Source organism: Mesoplodon bidens (assembly GCF_964165515.1).
Source record: "Mesoplodon bidens genome assembly, chromosome: 16".
NCBI lineage: Eukaryota > Metazoa > Chordata > Mammalia > Artiodactyla > Ziphiidae > Mesoplodon > Mesoplodon bidens.
Window position 1 is genome coordinate 28,068,010 of NC_138173.1, and position 25,378 is coordinate 28,093,387.

Genomic DNA, 25,378 nt, shown 5'->3' on the forward strand with positions numbered 1-25,378 from the left:
GTTATTTGTCTCTCTTGCCTAAGGTTTAACTACCTGTAAAATGGTGAAAACAATATTTAATATTGCATAAATATTGTGCCAGTTAGTTTATAATTCAGAAATGTATTAGTTATTTAGTCTTCTCCATTGTCCAAAATCTAGTATATTTTTATAAAATGGCTACTATTAACCCCACTACATATCTGTGATATTAAATTTTTCTAGTGTTCATAAGTCACTAATAAATAATATTTCTTTAAAGCCATATTCTAGACTTTCCACCAATTATTTGTAATTCTGAGCCCCTGAGACAAGTACAATACCTAATTCAAACATCAAGAATTCCTTTTGAGGAAAAAGTTGAAATTAGGAACTATCATACAATCCAGCAATTCCACTTCTGGGTAGTTATCCAAAGGAAATAAAAATACTAACTCGAAAAGATATCTGTACCCCTATTTCATTGCAGCAGTTTTATAGTTGCCAATATGTGAAACAACCTTAGTGTCCATCAGTGGATGAATGGATAAAGAAAATGGGATATACATATATATATAGGAAGATTATTCAACCATAAAAAGAAGAAAATTCTGCCATCTGTGACAACATGGATGGATTCTGAGGGCGTTATTCTCAGTGAAATATGTCAGACAGGGAAAGACAAGTAGCATATGATATGTGGAAACTAAAAAAGCAAAGAAATAAAAAAAAAAAGCTCATATATACATATAACAGATTGCTGGTTGTCAGAGGTGAGGGGAGTGAAGGGTATGTGAAGTAGGCAATGGTGGTCAAAAGGTACAAACTTCCAATTATAAAATAAATAATTCATAGGGATGTAATGCACAGCATGGTGGCTATAGTTAATAATACTGTATTGTATACTTGAAAGTTGCTAAGAGAGAAGATCTTAAAAGTTTTCATCATAAGAAAAAGCAATTTGTAAGTATTTGTGGTGATAGATGTTAATTAAACTTATCGTGATGATCCTGTTGCAATATATGCATATATCAAATCATTATACTGTACACTTGAAACTAGTATATTGTTATATGTGAGTTATATATCAATGAAAAATAATTTTAATTCATTCTATTTTTAAGGTAAAATTGGTATATAACACTATATAAGTTTCAGGTATACAACAGTGTGATTAGACATGTGTGTTCATTATAGGGTGATCATCACCCAAAGTCTAGTTACCAGCCATCTTCATACACTGGACTCCTTTCAACCATTTTGCTTACCCCCTGGTCCACTTCTCCCTCCAGTAACCACTAATCTGTCCTCTGTGTCTGTGAGTTTGTTTTTTGTAATTTTTTTATTCACTTTTTTTCAGACTCCATGTATGAGTGAAATCATATGGGTTTTCTCTTTCACCTTCTTATTTATTTTACTTAATGTGATACCATCAAGGTCCACCCATGTTGTCAAAAATGGCAAGATTTTATTCTTTCTTATGGCTAAGAAGTATTCCATTGTGTATATACACCACATCTTCTTTATCCATTCATACATCAATGGACACTTAGGCTGTTTTCATATCTTGGCTATTATAAATAAAGCTGCTATGAATATTGGGGTGCATATATTTTTTTCAAATTAGAGATTTTGTATTCCTCAGATAAACACCCAGAAGTGGGATAGCTGGATCATATCATGGTTCTATTCTTAACTTCTGGAGGAATCTCCATACAGTTTTCCATAGTGGCTGCACTGATTTACATTTCCACCAACATTGTTCTACAGTTCACCTTTCTCCACATACTCTCCAACACTTGCCATTTCCTGGCTTTTGAAGATAGCCATTCTAACAGGTGTGAGGTGGTATCTCCTTGTGGTTTAGATTTGCATTTCCCTAGTAATTAGTAATGTTGGACATCTTTTCATGTGTCTGTTGACCATCTATACATGTTCTTTTGAAAAACATCTATTCAGATCCTCTGCCCATTTTTAAATCTGTTAAGTTGTATAAGTTCTTTATATATTTTGGATATTAATCTCTTGTCAGATATGTGATTAGCAAATATCTTCTCCCATTCAGTAGGTTGCCTTTTCATTTTGCTGATGATTTCCCTTACTGTTCAGAAGCTTTTCATGTGATGTAGACCCATTTGTTTATTTTTGCTTTTCTTACCCTTGCCTTTGGAATCTGATCCACAAAAACGTTGCTGACATTGATGTCATGGGGGGTACCCTATATGTTTTCTTCTAAGACTTTTATGGTTTCAGGTCTTACATTCAAGTCTTTAACTCATTTACAGTGGATATTTTTGTGTGGTGTAAGATAGTGGCCCAGTTTTATTCTTTTGCATGTGGCTGTCCAGTTTTCCCAACACCATTTTTTGAAGTCTGTCCTTTCTCCATTGCATGCATGTTCTGGATCCTTTGTCCTAAGTTGATTGTCTGTATACTGTGGGTTTGTTTCTTGGATCTTAGTTCTGATCTGTTGACCTATGTGTCTGTTTTTATGACAATACCTTACAGTTGTGATTACTATAAATTTGTAGTGTAGTTTGCAATCAGGGAGCATGATACCTCCAGATTTTTTCTTCTTTCTCAAGATTGTCTTGGCTATTCAGGATCTTTTGTGGTTCTATACATGTTTTAGAATCATTTGTTCTAGTTCTGTGAAAAATGGCATTGGAATTTTGAAAAGGATTGCACCGAATCTCTAGATTGCTTTGAGTTGTATGGACATTTTAACAATATTAATTCTTCCTATCTATGAGCACAGAATATCTTTCCATTTATTTGTGCCTTCTTCAGTTTTCTTCATCAGTGTCTTATAGTTTTCAGAGTATAGGTCTTTCACCTACTTGGTTAATTTAATTCCTAGCTATTTTATTCTTTCTGATGCAATTGTAAATAGCACTGTTTTCTCAATTTCATTTTCTGATAGTTTGTTATTAGTGTATAGAAATGTCACTGATTTTTGTAGATTGGTTTTGCATTCTACAACTTTACTGAATTCATTTATTCATTCTAACAGGTTGTCTTTTGTTTGTTTTTTTGTGGGTTTTTTTGATGGAGTCTTTAGGGTTTTCTATATAAAGCATCATGCTATCTGCAGGTAGTGATAGTTTTCCTTCTTTTTGATTTGGATGCCTTTCATTTATTTTTCTTGCATAAATTCTGTGGGTAGGACTTCCAATAAAATGTTGAATAAATGTAGCAAGTGTGGGCATCCCTGTCTTGTTCCTGATCTTGGAGAAGTTTTCAGCTTTTCACCATTAAGTATGATGTTAGCTGTGGGTTTATTATATATAGTCTCAATTATATGGAGATACATTCCCTTTATACTCACTTTGTTGAGACTTTTTATCATGAATGGGTGTTGAATTTTTTCAAATGCTTTTCCTGCATCTATTGAGATGATCATAAGAGTTTTATCTTCTGTCTTGTTAATATGGTGTATCACATTGACTGATTTGGGGATGTTGAGCTATCTTTGTATCCCTGGAATAAATCCCACTTGATTATGGTTTATGACCCTTTTAATGCATTGTTGAATTCAGTTTGCTAATATTTTGTTCAAGATTTTTGCATCTGTGTTCATTAAAGACATTTTTATTTTGGTGCCCTTGTCCAGTTTTGGTATCAGGGTAATGCTGGCTTCATAAAATGAGTTTGGAAATATTCCCTTCTCTTCAGTCCTTTGGAAGAGTTTGAAAAGAATAGATATTAAATTTTTTCAATTTTTGGTAGAATTCATCAATGAAGCGATCTGGTTTACTCTAATCTTTACTATTTCCTTCTTTCTATGGATTTTAGGCTTTGTTCTTTTTTTTTCCCTAGTTTCTTTAGGTATGAAGTTAGATTGTTTATTTCAGATTTTTCTTGTTTCTTGAGGTAGGCTTTAAGTGCAATGAGCCTCCTTCTTAGAACCAGTTATGCTGAATGTCATAGATTTTGGATATTGTATGTTTTCATTTGTCACTATGTATTTTTTATTTCTTCTTTGATTTCTTTGATAACCCATTGATTGTTCAGTAGCAAGTTGTTTAATCTCCACATATTTGCACCTTTTCCAGTTTTCTTTTTATAGTTTATTTGTAGTTTTTATATACTATTGTAGTCGGTGAAGATGCTTGATAGAATTTGAATCTTCTTAAATTTACTGAGACTTTTTTTTTGGCCTAACATATGGTGTATCCTGGAGAATGTTCCATGTGCACTTGAGGAGGATGTATACTCTACCACTTTGGGATAGAATGTTCTGATTATAGCTATTAAGTCAATATGTTTTAATGTGTCATCCAAGGTCTGTGTTTCCTTATTATTTTCTGTCTGGTTGATTTATCCATTGTTGTAAGTGGGATGTTAAAGACCCCTGCTATTATTGTATTGCTGTCAATTTCTCTCTTTAGGTCCATCAATATTTGCTTTGTATATTTGAGTGCTCCTGTGGTGAGTGCATATATATTTATATATTTATGAATGTTATATTTTGTTTGCTGGATTACTCTATCATCATTAATGTAATTCTTTTCTTGTCCTTTATTACTGTGTTTGTTTTAAACTCTATTTGTCTAATATGAATATAGCTACACCAGCCTTCTTTTTGTTTCCATTTAAGTGGAATAGCTTTCTCCATCCCTTCATGTTCAGTCTGTATGTCCTTACTTCTGAAGTGAGTCTCTTGTCAGCAGCATATAGATGGTTCTTGCTTTTTTCTTTTTCTTTTTTTATCAGACACTCTATATCTTTTTATTGGAGAGTTTAGTCCATTTACATTTAAAATAATTACTTACATTTTGTTTATGTTTGCTGTCTGTTTTTACAGTTCCTCCTATTTCTTTCTTCTCTGTCTCTTCTCTTGTGGTTTGTTGGCTTTCTTCATTGTTCTGTTTAGATTTCTTTCTCATTTTCTTTTGTGTATTTACTCTGAGCTTTTGCTTTGTATACATATAACATCCTATGTATATAATAGTCTGTTTTAAATTGATAGCAATTTAAATTTAAGCATATTCCAAAAGTTTACATTTTCACTCCCCCCTCATGTTTTATATTTTTGATGTCATGTTTTATCTTTTTATTTTTTGTATTGTTATCTAATTATTGTAGTTTTAGTTAATTTTACTATTTTTGTTTTTTAATCTTCATACCTACTTTATCATTGATTGATACACCATCTTTACTATAATCTCCAGTGAAATTTTTTCTTTTGTATGTTTTCTTGTTATTAATTATGTCATTTCTTTTCAGCCCAAAGAAGTCCCTTTAACATTTCTTGTAGGGCCAGTTTAGTAGGGATGTATTGGTTGACTAAAAAGTTATTTTGGGTTTTTCCATAAGGTGTTATGGAAAAACCCAAATGAACTTTTTGGCCAATCCAATACTTCTTCAGTTTTTTATGATCTGGGGAAAACTCTTGATCTTTTATCCAATTCTGAATGATGACCTTCCCAGGTAGAGAATTCTTGGAAGTTTTTTTTTTTTTTTTCCTTTCATGGTATTGAATATGTCATGCCACTCTCTTCTGGCCTGCAAAGTTTCTGTTGAAAAATCTAATAGCCTTACCTTGTATGTAAGAAGTTGTTTTTCTCTTGCTGCTTTCAAGATCTTCTCTTTATCTTTAATTTTTCCCATCTTAAGTGTAATGCATCTTGGTGTGAATCTCTTTGGGTTCATTCTATTTGTAAATTTTTGAGCTTCCTGCACCTGAGTATCTGTATCCTTCCTCAGATTAAGGAAGTCTTCAGTCATTGTTTATTCAAGTAAGATTGCTGGCCCTTTCTCTCCCTCTTCTCTTTCTGGGATTCCTATAATGAGAGTGTTATTCCACTTGATGTTGTCTCAAAATCCCTTAAAGAATTTTAACTTTTTTTAATTCTTTTTTTATTTTTGCTTCTCTGTCTGAGTGATTTCCATTGCTTTGTCTTCAAGCTCAATGACACATTCTTCTGCTTCATTAAGTCTGCTGTTGAATCCCTCTAGTGTACTTTTATTTATTTATTTATTTATTTATTTATTTTGTGGTACGCGGGCCTCTCACTGTTGTGGCCTCTCCCACCGCGGAGCACAGGCTCCAGACGCGCAGGCTCAGCGGCCATGGCTCACGGGCCCAGCCGCTCAGCGGCATGTGGGAACTTCCTGGACCGGGGCATGAACCCATGTCCCCTGCATCAGCAGACGGACTCTCAACCACTGCGCCACCAGGGAAGCCCCCTCTAGTGTACTTTTAAGTTTAGCTATCATATGCTTCAGTTCTGTAACTTCTGTTTGGAACTTTCTTAAATTTTCTATCTCTTTGTTGAAAATCTCACCATGCTTTTCATTCTTTATTTTAATTCTGTGGGCATCTTTATTATCATTATTTTAAAGTCTTTAATCAGGTCGACTGCTTATCTCCATTTTATTGATATATTTTTCTGAAATTTTGCCTTGTTCTTTTGTTCAAAATATATTCCCCTGTCTCCTCATTTTGCCTGATTCTCTGTGTTTGTTTCTGTGTATAAGATGAAACTGCTGTCTCTACCAGTCTTGAAGGAACAGTCACTCGAAGACTGGGGGTGTGTTTTGGTCTGTTTGTGCAGTGCCTTGGTGATGGTCAACTGCCAAGACCTGTCTCTGTGATTATTTCAGTCTCTTGGGGTTCAGAAATGCCAGGAATTCAAGGGCATCATTTGTGTGGGGTGGGGTGTGCACACCTTCCAGATCTGGTGGCACAGGGGCTGCAGTAAAACAGTTCTGGACCTGGGTGAGCCCACCCCCTAGGTCTGGTGAGGCAGGGGCTACTGTGAATGGGCACAAGTCTGGGGCAAGCCTGTCCACCAGGTCTGGTGGGAAAAACAATTTCTTTTGAGGAATCACATGTTTTCCTGACTTCCCATTTTATAGGCAATTTCTAGCCATAATAATTATTCTGAAGGCTTTTTAATAACAATATTTTATTCATAAATTTGAATAGGCCATAAGCTAATTTGCTTATGTGCATTTAGATGTTTATTTTAAAATTAAAACCCTTATTTTTGACTACTAAATGATAACTGTTATACTGATGACATTATATGCGAATGGTATTTTAAATTTAGTTTAAAAATTCAACATTGAAAATAAAATTATGTGAGCTTTGTCATAATAATATGAATACAACTTTGGGTGGAACACAGCATGGTGGTAAAAATAATGTTCTCAGTAAATTAGGATACATATGGAGCAAAAATGTACCAGGAGCTGGTTATGTTATATACATAATTCATAATTACATCAATCAAGCTGTGATATTCTACTAATTTATACAAACTGAGCTGTAAGTATCACATTTTATAAATATGTTTAGATTTACACATTCAGAAAAAAGATTTTGGTGATGAATTTTATTTTGAACTAAAAAGACAACATAAGTATGTTATCACATAAACTCTCTTTGCTACCTATCATCAATTGAATTTTAGAAATGTTTGAGCTTTTGAAGAACTACTTTGTAAATCCTCTAAATTTTGCTTACATTTTATTCAAAATTAGCTGGAAATCTCTAATAAAAGTGTTCAGTAAAGATCAAGTTTTGAAGTTTTTAAAGATTTTCAATTACTAAAAGCAAATCTCACAAATGAAAAGAAAAATTCTTACAGAAGCAAGGACTAGAATAAATAAATTAAACAATGTAAGTTATAAAGGTATACAAGATTTAATTTTGATTTTTCTATGATAATGCTTTGAAATAACTCAACTGTAGGGAAAAGTCCTTTGATGGAGCTTCTATTTATAATTAAATAGTTGTATTTTGTACCAGAATGAAGTGAAATTGAGAATCCCTGTTGTTATATGGCATCTACATTTGCTGAGACAGTCAAAAGGATATTAAGACATTTTGGACTAGTTTTATCTTATAAAAATATGTCAAGAAAAGTACTCTGTTGAATAGAAGTAAAAAGACAGTACCTATGAAAATAGTTGGGCTAATATATTTACACATATCAATGTAAATATAGAATTGAGAATATTTTCCACTTATAATTATCTCTGATCTTATTTTCCTCAGCACCTATAAAAGTATTTTCTCAATTAAAATATTATATTTGCAAAGCAGAATCATTTGAAGGTATCAATAATTTCAAAACTATTAAAGGTAAAATGCAATTTTGAAGATCTGAGAAATTCTATGAAAATTTTTTTTTTTTTTTTTTTTTTTTTTTTTTTTTTTCTTTTTGCGGTATGCGGGCCTCTCACTGTTGTGGCCTCTCCCGTTGCGGAGCACAGGCTCCGGATGCGCAGGCCCAGCGGCCATGGCTCACGGGCCCAGCCGCTCCGCGGCATATGGGATCCTCCCAGACCGGGGCACGAACCCGTATCCCCTGCATCGGCAGGCGGACTCTCAACCACTGCGCCACCAGGGAGGCCCTGAAAATTTTTAAATAGAATAATTGAAAAATAAATTTTACAGAAAAATGTAAGTGACAAAATTTAAGACAGGTGAAGCCAAATAAAATGATCAAAGCAACATGGGAAATTAGTTATGTTATTTTTATTTCAGATAATAAACCTAAATTTGTGTTAATTTTGCTTTATTCTAAACATATTTATTAAAAGAATTTTTAAAAATCATTTTTGATTGCCAGTCTTTTTTAAACCAGTGATGTAATAAGCCAACTTGATCAATTAAATTTTCAAAATTATACAATTTTAATAATTTTACTTCCCTATTCACACTCAAAAATGACCAATTTAGATACTAAATTGTATGGTCACTCTAACTATAACCTTTTATGGCTAATTTTTACCTTCAACAGCCATGTTGAGTCCTGAAATTTCAGATAATACATTCACTAGTTCATTACATTGTCATTCATGCATTCGACAAACACTTATTAAGCCCCATCTATTAGCCAAATATTCTAAGTTCTTTGAATATATTTGTGAACAAAACAGGCACAGATCCCTGACTCATGGAGCCAACATTTTACCATGGGGGTGAGGGATGGTTCATCTAGCAACAAACAATAGACATAAAAAGTAATAAATTGTATCACATATTTGCAGGTGATAAATATGTTGGAAAACAAAAATGAAAGTAAGGTAATGAGGATTCTGAATGTAAGAAGTGTAGGGAAATGAAGTGTCACAAAATTAAACAGGTAAGAAAGGTGACATTTAAGCAAAAATTTGAAGGGATTGGGGGAGTTCACCATGGGATTATCTACGGGGAGAGGAAGCTGGGATAGAGGAAGCAGCTAAAGCAAAGAGCAGCGATGTACCTGACCTGCTTGAAAAACAACAAGGAGACCAGTATAGCTGGAGAAGAGAATCCTGGGGAGTGTAGTGGAATATGAGGTGTGGAGGGCAAGAGAGGGAATGAGGCTGGGTAGAGGGAGAGTAAGATACAGGTGGAATATTTTTTTTTGAAATATTACTTTTTATTTGTTTTCTTTTTATTGTCTTCTTTGCAAAAGTATAAACACCATGAAGAGGGTACATTTTTCTCTTGTCAGCATCTATGTAACCTAGGCTTACCATATTGCTTTACCCTATAAATGAGTGAGCTCCCATTTTTGGTGTCTAGAAAAGTTTTGTTTATGAGTTACTCCTAGAACTACATGATTTAAAAAATGCTCAAACTTGACTAACCTATAACAATTTTTAGCGAAACTGATGGAAGTACAGGCATCAGAGGATATTTTAATCTAAATTTCCTTCAAAAATAAATCATGACAATACAACAAATTAAATATATATTTTGATACGGCAAAAAAGATTTATGCTTCAATGTGAACTTTCTGAAAATTGAAGAAAATGATATCAATATACATAGAAGAAAACCATCGTATAATGGTTCAGTAAATGTACTTAACTTCCAATAACGAAAATGGAAATATTCTTGGTGGGGGAAGAAAATTGAAGGCAGGATGTATGTTTAAATAGCTGTGAACTGAGGATATATAAAAGGACTGAAGCAACGTCAATACTTTATCAATGACTTTTAAGCCAGTGACAGAAATAATGACTGAGAACTAGACTTAGAATTAGAAAAGAGAGTCCTTTCCAAGCTGTGCTATCAAATGGTCGTATGGTCTGCGTAAATCACTCTATCCTTCATGCCTAAACTTTTTTATAATAAAAGGACATGCTTGCCTCTTTAAAAAAATCTATAATTTATCGTGCTGGTGTGGCTGTTTTGTTTTGGTTGTTTACTCTCGTGAGGAGTGATAAAGTCATTTTAGTATTATGAAAATTTGCTCAGCTTCTGATCAGAAGCTCTGAATTCCAACTTCACTTCTGCTACTATATGACCCTTAAAAGTCTTTTTTGTTTGTTTGTTTGCGGTACGCTGACCTCTCATTGTTGTGGTCTCTCCCGTTGCGGAGGACAGGCTCTGGACGCGCAGTCTCAGCAGCCATGGCTCACGGGCCCAGCCGCTCCGCAGAATGCGGGCTCTTCCCGGACTCGGGCACGAACCTGTGTCCCCTGCATCGGCAGGCCGTCTCTCAACCACTGCGCCACCAGGGAAACACAAAAGTTTTTAAGCCTTTCCAAAATTTCCTTTCACTTAGAATTGTATTCACTATCTGTTCTCACACTTAAGGTCAGTGATGTATAGGCAACAACCTGTATCAGAAGCATACAGAGTTGGTAAGGATTCCATAATGTCACCAAATATCTTTTTACAAAACCTTCCTGTTGGTGGTAGAACATTCGAAGAAATAAGTAAATAATGCAGAACACTGATGTTTATACTATAATATGATCCATAAAATTATTTTTGCAGTTTCATTTTCTGATGAGGGCAACACATCACAAAGCATTTAGTAAAAGGCATCTGATGTGATGAATTTCAATTCTGCAAAAGGGTATTTATTTTCCAAGAATCTCCTTGGGAATATACTGATTTCCTTCCAGATGGAATAATTTTATCCTCTAAATATTTTTTCTTAATAATATGGAGTTTTTTTTATCTGATTAAATCTCATGTGTTCTTTTCTTTATCTTAGCTTGGCTTTGTTATTCAATATCAGATAAACAATATCTTTCTGGTTTTTGATGAAGGATCTTAGATTCTTTGTATTAGCTTGATTTCTTGCTCTGTCTTTCATGTTTGCATTCTCAATCAAAGAGTTCTTTCAAATTTTGTTTTCTCATGGAATTTTAACAGTAAGATTAAATTTAATGGATTTCTACTTTATACATGCTCATGGAGACTTTATGAAAGATTCATCTTTTTATTTTAGTAAATGAAATTATGAAATATTTTGGTGGTTTGCCAGTAAATTATGTCTTGCCAAAAGCAATAGATTTATTTTTAATTGAAAAGTCAAACTTTATCTACAGAACAAGATGTTTGGAGTGAGAACTCCTGAGCTCAGAGTCTTGGCACCACTACTTATTAGCTAAGTTACTTTGTGCAAAAACTCATACTTTCTCAACTTCAATTTGTATAAGTGGGAATTGACAATAGGACTCATGGCCCAAGATTATTGTGATGATTATTTTTTAATGTGTGAAAATGTGATCAACTGTTAAATGATATACAAATACTAGCAACTAATATCATCATCAAAGATGAGGTTAGAGTAGCATTATTACATTCTAAGCCTTTAGACAAGCATTTTTCAAGTTTCTTCCCTAAAGGCACTGTTTTTATGCTCAGAATTCTTATTACGCTCTTTTCAAAACAGTTAAAAAATAAAGTTCTTAAAAGATAATTGAAGGAAGAGATTTAAGCTAAATGTATTATATAGCCATGTGTCTCAAACTCCAATGTGCATAGCAATCACCTGGGTGTCTTGATAAAATGCAGATTCTGATTCATTAGATCTGGGATGAAACCTGGATTCTGCATTTCTAACAGCTTCCTACATGATACAGATGTTGCTTGTCTGCCAACCAAACTTTGAGTATCAGAGTTGTATACTACTCTCCACATAAAATGCTTTTAACTACCTAACATTAGCTTTGGCATTTCATCATAGTTATGAATTATAAAATGCATATCACTGTAGTGTGGGTATTTGAAACACTGAATACAAAGCCACCACAAAAAGGACCTGAGAAAATAAGTTTATATATACAAATATGGAAAGAGAGACATTAGAAAAGGAAGAAAACAAAAAGAAGCAATACTCAAATCTTGGGGTCTACTTTACTTCACTGATTGAGATCTGAGCTCCTAAAGAAGTTGATAATCTAGACTCTCTGTTCATTGAATTTTACTTTCCTTACAGAATATTTTTCCCCAAGTATGAAACTAAATAAACTCTTGGGATGCAAAGAAGTTAATAGTGTTAAGTCTATGAATTTATAATGAACATATGGCTAAGATTATTTTTCACTAGGTATTTTTATATTAATTGTCATAACAGTTGTCTCCACTATTGATGTCAATAGATCATTAGATGTATTTATAAAATTGTTAATCGAGTTTCTAAATATATTCATGATGCTGCTGGAACATTTATCCAAATTTTGTATTTTATTCATTTGGTTTCTAGAGGTTTTATCTCTTAATAAAACGTGTTGTTCTTCATTTTTACCTTTGTGGAGATTTGTAGAGATGGTCATGGAATATAAAAATGCATTCTTCAAAAAATTTATCCAAGATTATATGAGATAAAATGATAGAAAAAAATCATCCAGTTGAAAGTTTTAAGAATTAAGTAAATTCCCGTTTGATGATTGTTACCATTTGGTTTTTGCTTTACAGCTGTTTGAAAATATGTTTGTGTTTTCTGCTACATTACTTTAAACTAGAGGCTTATTAAACACACACCAAAGCCACAAAGTTTCATCTAGTTTTATGGCTACTTATGCTTCAAGGCAACTTAAAGGTATTTTGACAATTAGCTAATGGAAGTTTCAATGGGAACAACAAAGTTAAACAAAAAAAAGAACAGAAACAAGCTGAGGGTTTTGCAGAGTTTGCTGATAAATGTGGGTTTATGAAACTGCTAACATTATAACTTGTGTTTTGGGAGAAAACTACTTCATTTACCAACAATGGACACTTAAGGGCATTCTCAGCAATAGAAGACAGGGCAGCAGGTTCACGAAGTAAAAAATCTACATCTTTATTGTGGCATTCACCACATTTACTATGGTTAGCTGCAGGTTTACCTTTCTCTGAGATATCCTGGGAACAGAAACAGCATTTATATCTATTTACCCAATACTTAGCACAGTACCTGGCACATTCTGTATGTCCAGTAATTATTTGATCAATGAAAGTGAATGATTTGTATTATCTCTATTTTCTTCGTAATATAACCAATATGTATTAGACATAAGTAAAAATGGGCATTCAAGTATATATGTCTAATGTTTTTACTTCAGTTTCTATTGGGAAAAAAAACAGTTTGGATCTAAATAAGTCACATACAATGATCAGACTTACCAGTTAATTAGTAATAAGTTCAAGTTTCCATTTTTATTTGTCCTTGCAGACCAAGCCTGTGAGCATTACAGTATTTTCTGATAACAAATGGGAATCTGGCCAACCAGTGATCTTTGCATTAGCATTCTAATAACCAGAGGCCAGTGTGCCATAGTACAGTGTCAGAACTAATTTATGAAACTACATCCAGAGGCTCATTAAAATGGTCACAATTCAGTGACTACCCAGTGAAATTAGACTACAGTTTCATTCCCATAATAGAGAATATTTTAACATACTATTAAGGACATATTTCAAGTGGTAAAACTAGCTTTGATTCTGTGAAGGGAAAAACAACAAGATTAGAAAGCCATTTACTTTTGTGCAAAATTGGTTCCACTCTCAGATTTAGGTTTAAAATGCTTCAAATTGTCATATATTAGAACATATACTTGCCTCTCCAAGTCTGGTGCATTTTTCTCTTGGAGTAAAAGCACTTCTGGGCAGCTCTATCAAACCACAGCGTTGTGAACCTACATGGCCAAGAAATCTCAAGCGGCGCAGTTGAAAGTCAAATGTGTTTCCCTCACTGCTGCCAGACAAATCTCCCTACAGCATTTCTTTAATCATACATCTTCCCCTATGATGCCAAAACTCCTGGGGACTCAGAATATATTACTTTACAGGCTGCTTTCCACAGCCAAACCAGATTTAAGTGGCATAAAAAATGTGGCATCCAAAGTCTGGTTAAGAGCAATGACATAGTAGGGAATGTTCTAGAACATGAGTCTGGTGCAGCTCCAGTCCAACTCTCAATCATCTCTTGCAGAGCGGGGGCAGGGTATCCCCTCTCCTACTAGTTCAGTGCCTGGCACATGGGCTCTACTCAGTAATAAAGACTGCTGTAGTGAAATGAGCTGATGATATTATTATGAAAGCCATTTAATTTCTCAGTATCACAAACATCTATATACATGACATGGGAATAAAGATCCCTGTTCTACTTATTTCACAGGATTGTTCTGAGGATCTAAACTAATAATAATACAAAAGCACTTTTTAGTGGTATGGTGCTTATACTAGGATAATGTATGGTTTTATGCATTCACTTGTCAAACATAACAGACTATTTTCTTTATTTCCTGAATTTTTATTCAATGGAACAGTAATGAATCCGTAAATCTTCCAAATGTGAAGGATAAAAGACTGAATGCCTTTTCCTGGCAGTCTGTATGCCATAGCTGAATTATTTAAACTTTTATTTAAACCTGGGGAAGGAAACAAAACAACAAAATCCCAAAAATAAAGATATTATTTTTAATTAATTTCTTTAGAAAAATATTTCTTTTCATTTTTTTCTCCATCTAAAAAGTAACACTGGTAATGTGGTTGCCTTATTATACTGTAAGTTAGACGTCACTTCAATATCAAAGCTAAATTTCTCTAGAAATAACAGATGCCGGCAGGGATCGCTAGTGGTAAGCTAAGTAGCAAGTATTTGTTTATTGTAGCAGTATAAATGATGTGTAATTTAAAACATTAAATTAGCTTTTCAAAAGAGGATCTTCCAAATTGAATACATGGCAAATAAATAAATGTGAAATTTTTTTCTAAACATTTCAGGGTATCTCATAAATCAGTGTTCTGGGGGCACTCTGTTTTGCTGGATGTTAACGGGTGTGCTATACAAAAAATACTCGCTTTCTCTCTCTTTCATATATATATATATATATATATATATATATATATATATATATATATATATATATATATATATATATATGAAAGCATTTGAGTTAAATATAACTGAATGTTTCTGTTTCCAGAATCTTTTCTTTTCATATGCATTACAAATACCTGAGAAAGGGATACATTATTGCATTTTTACCAAATTTATTTTACCGTGACTTATTTATTTGGCAACATTCTTATTAACACCTTCTAAAACATTGTTTAGATAAATACCACTTTAGGAAATGTTCTGACAAAGTGTGTTTGGCTGGGCATACTACAACCCATGCAAGGACACACTTTCTGGCTTGTATGAATTTAGTTAACCGATGGATCCCTTGAGCACCTACTGTATAAACAGCCCTTTGCAAGATGCTAACTAAAGGGCATAAGACGTTGAGTGAAGTTATGACTGCCTTTTAGAAGTCCAAAGTCAAAGGGAACAAACACTCAGTAGTCAGTGCTGTGGGAACGACGTAATGAAGTAAAATGAGAGTGCAAAGAGGGAGAGTCACGTCTGTTTGGGTGTAGAATTGGAGGTATCTTCCCAAGAGTCAAAAGCACAAAATGATTGAATGCTTTTACTATCATCTTTAGTAGTACCCTAACAAGAATTGGTCAATTAAATATATTTGCATGTGTTGGTATCCTTTTCAAGGGTGATGCTTTGGAACAGTACCTGTCTCCACTTGCCTCATCTCATTTACATCAAATCAGAATAGGTTCAGCTCATTGATTTTTTTTCAGTTCTGTGACTTTATAGTTATTTCTATCATGGTATTGACTTCACTTATTTAGTTTAAAAATAAAGAAGAAAAGAAAATTGATTAAATTTTAGAGCATTTAATATACTTTAAGTAATTTACTGTGAAAAGGTAGTTAGTAGCCCAACAGGATATTTTTCAATTATTTGAATCTGAAATTTAATACTAGAAGGACAATTTGAGTACATTTTAAGTTTTTCCTCATTCTTTTTCATGCTCACTTGAAATATTGAAACTTCAAAATAGATACAGGGTCTGTCCTATAAGCCTCATGGTTGGTTCTTACAGAGGCTCATAATGTCATATGAGAAAATGTAAATACCTCATCTCCCTCCATGTGGAGATCTGCTGTCTCCAGTCATCTCTTAGTCATGGGTAAAGCTTTAGCTCCCTTCTGCTGTATTCCTATGCCTGGACAGAGTTGGGGGAGTGCCTCTACACAGGTATGATGTCTAGTCAACCTGTTACCAACCAGGGTTCTTGACTTCCTTAATCAATAAAATTTGATCAGAGGCCAGACAGGAAATTCAGGCAAAGATTTATTGGGCCTACTTCCCTTGCTTGCTCTCTTGCCCGGGGTGGGGGTGGGCTGGGGAGGTGTGGGGCGGAGTGAGCTGCTTACTTATATGGGGTGAAGGTAGGGGTGTGTCCAGGGTTCAGGCCACAGGGGTGGCTTAGGGGGGTTGCCCACTCCTTTCTTTATTTCGTATTCAAGAGCACGTGCAATACCCTGCTTTTCCTCCTGATGCTCTGCTTTTGCTTCTGGCTCTCCAGAAGTGGCAGTTTGTCTTTTTGGTCTCTTTGTGTCTTGTTGTCCAGAATTTGCCCCAATTGCACTTTCACGCAATTATTTTTAGTCTCTTATAGTTTCTTTGTATTTTGTTGCTTGAGGAGATGTTTGTCCAGGTGCAAATATTGCAGCACTGCAGCAAAGGGTGCCAGCTCCCAGCCTGTCTCAGACCCAAACAGAAACTCTTCAAGAGACTTCTTTCTAATGGTGCTTATCTAGTTTTACCAACACCCTCTATGAGAATATGATTCTAATACTCAAATAATAGAGTCCACCAGCTTGGTATATAGGTACATCTATAGGTATTTCTGCATAACAAGTAGGAATTTAACTAGGATTTTTTTGGCCCATCTCAAAAGAATTTGCTAAGAATGATTAAACTTACATCCTTTCTTGAGGATAGTATAAGATTTTTAAATATTAGTGTTAAGTATGAATCTGTATGCAAACTCAGGAATTTAAGAAATAACACTTTATTTTTGGTATCTCAACATTTTACTCCAAAGTCCCTATCATGTGAGAGTGGCAGAAAATTCAAACTTGGTCATTTTTCCTCTTGTCTTGCCTGTGGGTGACTTGCACAGTGCCAGGACAATCAGGGAAGAAAGTCTCAGGAGGTCTCTCTGTAGCTGACCAAAAAGTTCAATGTTAAGAGGCCATTTATACTGCTTGTAGGCTTCCTTCAAGGCCAACAGCTCTTGAGATATGAGAACCTGAGCCTTGGCTTCCAAATAAGCTGAGTTGTTCCAAAAACACAATTAAATCTTGTATTTATAAAGTTCAATACAAAGGAAATACTCATTCGTCCAGACCCTGGCAACGCTTCATGTTCACTGATTAACTGAGCTCACTGCCCCCTGTCCCTTCTCCCCTGTCTACGTCCAGCCTCTCTCACCTCATCCCCATCCACTAATACCAGGTTATAGATGACCTTCACTATAGCATGGTAAAATATATGTTTGCATATTTAAGCATACATTTATGATTATATATAAACATTCAAATGAAAATTATGCACTTGAACACTATTCAGTGTCTGTAAGGAACACAGATTTTCTACATTTTCTATTACCTTTGAACAGATGCTGATGTCTGGAAATACTGAGTTTAGCAACTTTCCATAGAAGTTTTCCATTGTATGCATTGGCTGTCAAACTCAGAACCACTGGCTACATATTATTTAAAAAATTGATGTTACAATACTTGTGTTGATAGACGTAAATCTCAAGTTATTTTTTTATTTACTTAGAATATTTTTATGTTTTCAGTTCAAAAGTAATGGAGTCTAAGCTAGAAGCACACATATTGTGTCTTATGATATTTCATGGACATGTATCCTCTAGCATCACTGTGGAGCTTATAAAAATAATAGAAATCTTCATTTGTTTCACTCACTTTTTTTGTCCAACTCTGTCATATCTGAAAGGTTTACACAGCCTAGATCTTGGTTGGGCCCTATTCCAAATTATACAAGAGTCAGTGTCTTTATAATTCATTCTCAGGACTGTCCTCAACTCAGAATCCAAAATAATTTCCCACTCAAATCAGATGTAAAGTTCTAATTGGAGTCTCTAACAATCTTCTCACATCCACTAATCCATCCTCCCAACTGCTCTTCTTTTCTTCTAGTTTCCCACTCACAATCTCTGCTGAAACCCTTGTTCACAAAAATCCACTGGCTCTGATCTGAATATTTATCAACACACACCTTACCATCTTTGTTACCAATATTTTTGTAATTCTTTATCAGTTACTATCAAATTAAAACATTGTGTATATATATTGAATTTAAATATATAAATAAAAATTAAATGTGTATATATAATTTATGTATATATATATATATTTATAAACAATAAAATTTGTAATGTATTTGTTATACAAAATGATGCTATATTGTAAACTTACTTTCCTACTATCCAGTTTAAGAAATAGTACATTATGATTAACTTCGAAGTCCCTCAGGTGTCCTTCCCAAGTCCCACAACCTTATCTGCCCCATTAGAGGTAACCTTCATCTTGAATTCATTGCTTATTTCTGCTTGCTTTTCTTAGTTTTTTTACCTGTATTTTCATTCCTATGCAACATATTGTTAAATTTGTATTTTTATTAACATAAAAGGACTCAGTCTGTCAGTTTTTCCATGATATTATTTTTTGCTTAGTGTCACATACCTTGAGGTTCATCAATGCATCAGTATTGTTGCCAATGGCTCTAAGTTTCTCTCTCTCTCTCTCTTTCTCTCGCTCTTCTGTTGTATAGTATTCCATTGTGTAAAAATATCAAAATTCATTTATCCAGTTACCTTCCAATGGATATTTGTGTTTTTCCATGAATTTTTTTCTATTTTACTGTACTGCAATAAACATCCTTGTACTTATCTTAAGGTACACACATTCAAGAGTTTCTATAGGGGCATGCCTCCTGGTTCATAGGGTTTGAGAATTTTAAGTTTATTATAAACTATCAAATTATTTTCCAAAATAGTTGTACTAATTTATGTTTATACCTGCAATGTATACATGTGCGAGTTGCTCACCAAAACCTCACCAGCTCATGATATTGTCAGACTTTGTAAATTGTTGTAAATCCAATGGGTATCAGTTGTACATCATAGTGTTTTCATTTGCACTTACCATTACTACTGAGATTGAGAATCTTTTCATATGTTTATTCAGCATTCATATTTCTCCTTCTGTAAAGTGCCTTTACTAGTTTTTGCCTAATTTCCTATTTGGTGGTTTGTCTCTGTTTCCTATTAGATGAATGAATATATATTCCAAAAACAAATCCTTTGTCAAGGATTCCTTCATCCAATTTGTGTCTTTTCTTTTTTTTTTTAATGTGACTTTGGATGGGCAGAAATTCTTAATTTTAATGTAGTAGAGTTTATCATTCTTATGTTCTAAGGCTAGTGCTTTTCATGTCTTGTTTAAGATTATCCTTCCACACTCTGATCTCATAAATATATTCTACTATATTTCCTCCTAAAAGTTTTATATTTTTGCCTCTCACATTTAGGTTTTTAATCCAATAAGTAATTTATTTTTCTGTTTGATGTAAGTTAGAGGTCCAATTTCATATGTGTCGTTGCAGCCTAGCTTTTACCCCTTGATCTTCTGTGCCAGCTTTATCATAATTCAAGTATCCATATATGTGTATGTCAGGTGGGGGCCTCTGTACTCAGTTCCATTTGTTCATTTTCTTTGAACCAAAACTGTAGTCTTAATTACTACAGCTTAAAAATAAATCTTGATAAGGTAAGTTTGCCAATTTTTTTTCCTCATGTATATCATGGCTATTTTGATGTTTTGCTCTATCATATAAATTTTAGAATCAACTTGTCAAACTCCACACAGACACAAAAAGAGTATTTGGGGATTTTATTGAAAATACATAGAATCAATAAATCAACTTGGGGAGAAATGAAATATTTATTACATCAAGTCTTCCAATTTCTCTTTTTATGTAAGTTAACTGTAAAATCTCCATAAACAGTTTTATAATTTTCTCCATAAACATCTTTCAAATTTTATAATGTATTTATCCTTAGGTACTTTATTTTTATGCTATATAAATGGCAAATTATATGTTTAAATATGTATTGCTATGTAGAGATATGCAATTAAATTTTGTATATTGGCTTTAACTCCAACAAACTTACTAAACTCTCTTATTAATTGTAGTAATTTGTGGAGGCTTTGGAGTTTTTATGTGGACCCACATATTATCAGCAATTATGACAGTTTCATTTCTTCTTTCCCATTTCTGATGTTGTTTTCCTGTCTTACTTCACTGACTACAATATCCAGTACAATGTTATATAAAGTTGGTTATAGTGAATGCCTTTTTTTTAACATCTTTATTGGAGTATAATTGCTTTACAATGGTGTGCTAGTTTCTGCTGTATAACAAAGTGAATCAGCTATATGTGTGCATATATCCCCATATCTCCTCCCTCTTGTGTCTCCCTTCCACCCTCCCTATCCCACCCCTCTATGTGGACATAAAGTACCTGGCTGATCTCCCTGTGCTATGTGGCTTTTAAATCCCTTGATCTTAAAGAAAATGTGCCCCGTGTCTCACTATTAAATATGCTATTTACTATGGATTTTATATAGATACTTTTTGGGAGGTGAAAGAAGTTTCTTTCTCTTCTTAGTTAAGGATTTTCCCACATATGGATGTTGAATTAGATGAGCATGTGTTTCCTATCCTTTAATGTTAAAGATGACTAACAAGAACCTCCTGTATAGCACAGGGAACTCTACTCAGTACTCTATAATGACCTATATGGGAATAGAATCCAAAAAGAGTGGATATGTATATATGTATAATTGATTCACTTTACTGTACAGCAGAAACTAACATAACATGGTAAATCAACTATACACCAATAAAAATTAAATTAAAAAGAGATGACATTGTATTTCATCTAGACATTTTCATTGTTTTTAATGATGGGTGGCTCATCCATCCCTGGACAGCATATTTAGTCCCCTGTACAAGAAACAGAACTTTGCCTTTCTTTTCTGCCAGAATAATGTCCCTCACTTCTTTCAAAGTTTTCTTGAAGTTCACCTCCTTTAGATTTTCTTTTTTTATCATCCTCTTAAAATTTTAACTTTATTAAATCAAATTGTTTATGTCATTTCCCAAACTTTTACCATCCAACCTCATAACAGTTTTACACATTTTTTTAAGATTAAGATTGGTCAATTATTTGGAAATACTCTTTTGTCATGTACTTAAGCATCTTCTTGTCTTATCTTAGAGACTTTATTATAGTTTTAGTTCATGAAGACAAGAGTGTAACTGCACATTCCAGTGGCTGCACAGAGTGTAGAGTAGCTGCACAGAGTGTAGCTGCACATTCCAGTGGTTGAGTGCATTTTGTTGTTTCCTCAGTAAAGCTGGTATGCTTTACAGTTCCACCCTTCTAACACTCGGAGAAGATATCACCAAAGAAAATATAACAATTCCTCTTAGGAACAAAGCTTTATTCCACGAAAATGTCTATACAAACTGAGACGTTCCTGGCAAAACTCCAAATCAGTAGGATATCTCATTCTCTCTCTCTGTCTCTCACTCTTTCTATTTTTAGTAAGAATTCCTGATCCCCCACCTTGTTCAACATTTTTTTCATAGTACTTTTCACGTTCAGATATGTTATATAGCTTTCTTATTTGTTATGTTTGTGGTTTAATATCTATCTCTCAAACCCCTCCCCATAGAATATAAGTCCCACGAGGGCATGGATCTACCCTGTTTGGTGCATGATGTATCTCAAACAGTGCATGGCCTAGAGGAGGTGCTCAATAAATACTTGTGAATGAATGAATGGCATATAACTTTTGCATAGACAAATGACAAAAATAAAAATACAACTTCATGATTTACTTTTCTCAAAAGGTTTAATATTTTCTTAATCAGTACTATTTTATTTTATGCTTTCAGATATCAACATGGCAGGAGAACCCAAACCATACAGACCAAAACTTGGAAATAAGAGGCCCCTTTCTGCACTTTATAGGTAAGTAAGCAAACATTATTTTATGATATGTATTAGTGAAAAATTCTTGCAACTTTAAAAGACAATATAACCTATAAGGAATCAAATATTTTGAAGAGCAATTCTAACTGGCACAAAATGCTGGTGGCCAACATATAAATATATCAAGCAGCATTGGCAGCGATCTCGCCTAACCTTGTCATCTTTGCTTAAACAACCCTTCTACAAGATATTCCTCTAATAAAATATAATAAAAGAATGTCTCGTGACTCTACCTAACAAGTGGTGGAAAGGTTAATATTTGTTAACTACTGCATGCCATGTGCTACACATATTTTACATATGTTATTGAATTTAATTTAATATTCACAACAATCCTGCAATGTAGATATTGCTACTCTCATCTTACAGATCAAGAGCCTCATATGCAGTTTCTTAGAGATATTTCTTAGGTCACACCACTGATAAATGATGGTGCCAATACTCAAACTCATGCTTTCTGATGCCATGCCCTGAGTTCTTTCCAACAGATCATTCAGCCCCTTTGTTACAAAGGACATGTTCATTTCATCTCCATTTCACCAAAAAACAAATGCAATCCTTCTCTTTTCTAGAGAGGCATTAACAGTTCCTTTAAACTTTCCTCATATATTTGGATCTAAGTCAACTTAACACTCTGATCTTTCTCCTGTACATGCCCCAGTTTATCAATGTGTATGCCTATAATCTCAATTCCAGGTAGATGGAGTAGACTATACTTAGCATCTTTATTGTTCTATATATACTTCTATTAGGTTACAGAAAATTCAGTTGATTTGGAGGAAACATCAAGATTAAACTCATGGAAATTTTGGTTCCTTTAAAAACGGCCACTTTAAAGAAAAAATAGTGCTCTGCCGCTAAGCCATATGTCCCACTTCATGTGGTTTTGCCATTGGTTTTTGTAATCTAAGTGCTGACTTTGCATCTCTCTCTGTTAAATTCCCTTTTGTTAGATTTAACCAATTGTTCCAGGCTATTGAGATCTCCTATCATCCAATTTATTTGGTCCTGTCCCAGATACATAATCTTCATTCTGTCAGTGTTCACATCCAAAAAGCTAATGTAAGTGCTGAGCAAGGCTCCCTTTTTCCTGATATCATTTGGATAAAGGAGAATTGAGTTATACATATTGAAATTGATTATATTCTGATATAGTATAGCAAGAAGAGTGCTCAAAAGATAGTTTGGAGCTGTTTCCTTGTCTTTGTTCTCAGAAAATTAGAAAATCTCCTTTTCAGCCACTCAGAGCTTCATTTCTCGGGCTATAAAATAAAAGGGTCAGAACTAGATGAGTTCTAAGGTCCTTTTCAAGCCTAATGTCCCAGGATTCTCGAATGTATGACCATCAGCGGTCTTAAAAAATACATTGGAAATATATCTTAATTGCTGTTTTCACTTTGGCTGTGTACATTTATTTAATTTTAATAAAAATTTTTATATAAAAAGGGAAAGCTACAGGACTTAACAATTGTTGATAATTGGTCATAAGGCAGTATTGATGTTAAAGGTCAGAGATGAAGTCATCAACAAAAGGCAAATGATGCTTTTCTGTACCTTGTTTGAGGTAAAGGACAATGTTTAAAAAACTGAGAAATGCAAATAATTTTTGATCAAATTGATTTTAAAATGTATGCATAGAGCTGCAGCTAATGCAGAACGTTTGAAAAGTCATAATTTCAATTATTACCAGAAAAAGCTGTCAGTGGCTTTTATTCTCATCAAAGAGCTACCACTGTCTGTGCGATGAGGTTAATTTTCATATTTTTCTTGTTCTTGGCGTGCTTTGATTTTCTTTCAAGAATAGCTTATGACAAGAAACAAATGTCTTTTTATCTGTTATTTCTCTATTACTAAGTTTTGCTGAATTGTGAATTCAGAAGAATTAGAAGCAGAAGTTTATTTAAATCTGATATATTGTATACAAATCACATTAGTGGGGAAATATTTATTTATCCTATTTTCATCTGTTTACACAAAAGAAGGCTGGGCTGTTATGAAATTGCAAAACGATAACAGAGGGAACAAAAGAGAGTGAGCGTGCAGCCGAGAAAGCCCCTTCATACACATGACCTCATTCTTACATAAGCTCTAATAATAATACTTTACTTTTATGTAGACAAAATGTGTTTTCATAGTCATTATTCATCTGTTCACCACAGAACTCCACAAGGTTGGTATTATGTGCCTTGTTTTATAGATGAGAAAACTAAGTTTCCAAGACAAAAAAGGATTTGCCCGAAGAAAGGTAACAAGATTAGGAACGGAACACTGGTTTTCAGCTTTCAACTCTAAAGACCTTGACACTTGATCACAACTCCCCATATTTACTGCTACCATCTAAACAATGCAGATCCTAAAAAGCAGAGATCCTGCCCACCAAAACCAATAATCAATGATGTTTCTGTCCATGATTATCATGCCAGCAGGTGGCAAAAGAAAGCCTGCACACTGTACATAGTATAAAAACAAGAGTTACCACCAATCTGTGTGTTCATAGGACACAGGTTTTGAGCTTCAAGTTCTTTATCTAACATAATAGTTGTGTAAGTTTTCTTGATACTGTAAAATGGAATAATTGAGATGAAAGCACTTAGCTCATTGTGGGGAATATAGTAGCAGCTTGAAAAGAGGTGGTTTCTGCTTTCCTATTTTTTACATCTTTGGGTCTGTTTCATTATCTGTAAAATGAAAGAGCTGGAACAATTTCATTTGTTCATTCATTCATTCTTTCATACAAGACATATTTATTGTGAGTCTACTATGGTCTAAGCACTAAGGTGGCTGTTCTTCTAGACAAATGGCACAGAAAAGTCCAAGGCTGACGGGCAAGGAGAGAGCATAATAAAATAAAAGTAAACTAATTTTATGGTTATAGGTAACCTCTGATCTACCTTTTGCCCTAAACTACTATGTCTCTGTATCTATTTACACTATTAGGGATGTCAGTGATCTGCTATCCGACTTTCTTCTTCACTTATGTCCATTTTACCTGCATCAGCAACCACAAAGTAGTATTTACATGGGATATTCACTGAGGCGTTGCTTTGATTTGTTACTTCTTTTAACAGGATTTTCAGTTTAGCCAAACAACCTTCACAAAGATTTTGTCATGTGCTAAGTTAACATGGTACACATAGAAGACACAATTTTTAAAAAACTGAGTAAAGCTTCAATATATTAATATCTTATACATGAGTTAGATATACATATAAATAAGGAACATAAATGAAGTATGCATATATTTCTGTAAGGA

At 33.8% G+C, this 25,378-nt stretch overlaps 1 protein-coding gene across 1 annotated transcript in view; it reads left to right on the forward strand.

The window, feature by feature from the left end:
* The window catches only part of RALYL (RALY RNA binding protein like), a gene marked incomplete at its 5' end in the record, with an annotated part of 466,983 nt that overhangs the window by 286,881 nt on the left and 154,724 nt on the right, over positions 1-25,378 (forward strand). Inside the window, one exon of the mRNA XM_081258403.1 lies at positions 22,029-22,104. Within this exon, the coding sequence (XP_081114529.1) occupies positions 22,029-22,104 (76 nt within the window). The remainder of the gene's footprint in view (positions 1-22,028; positions 22,105-25,378) is intronic.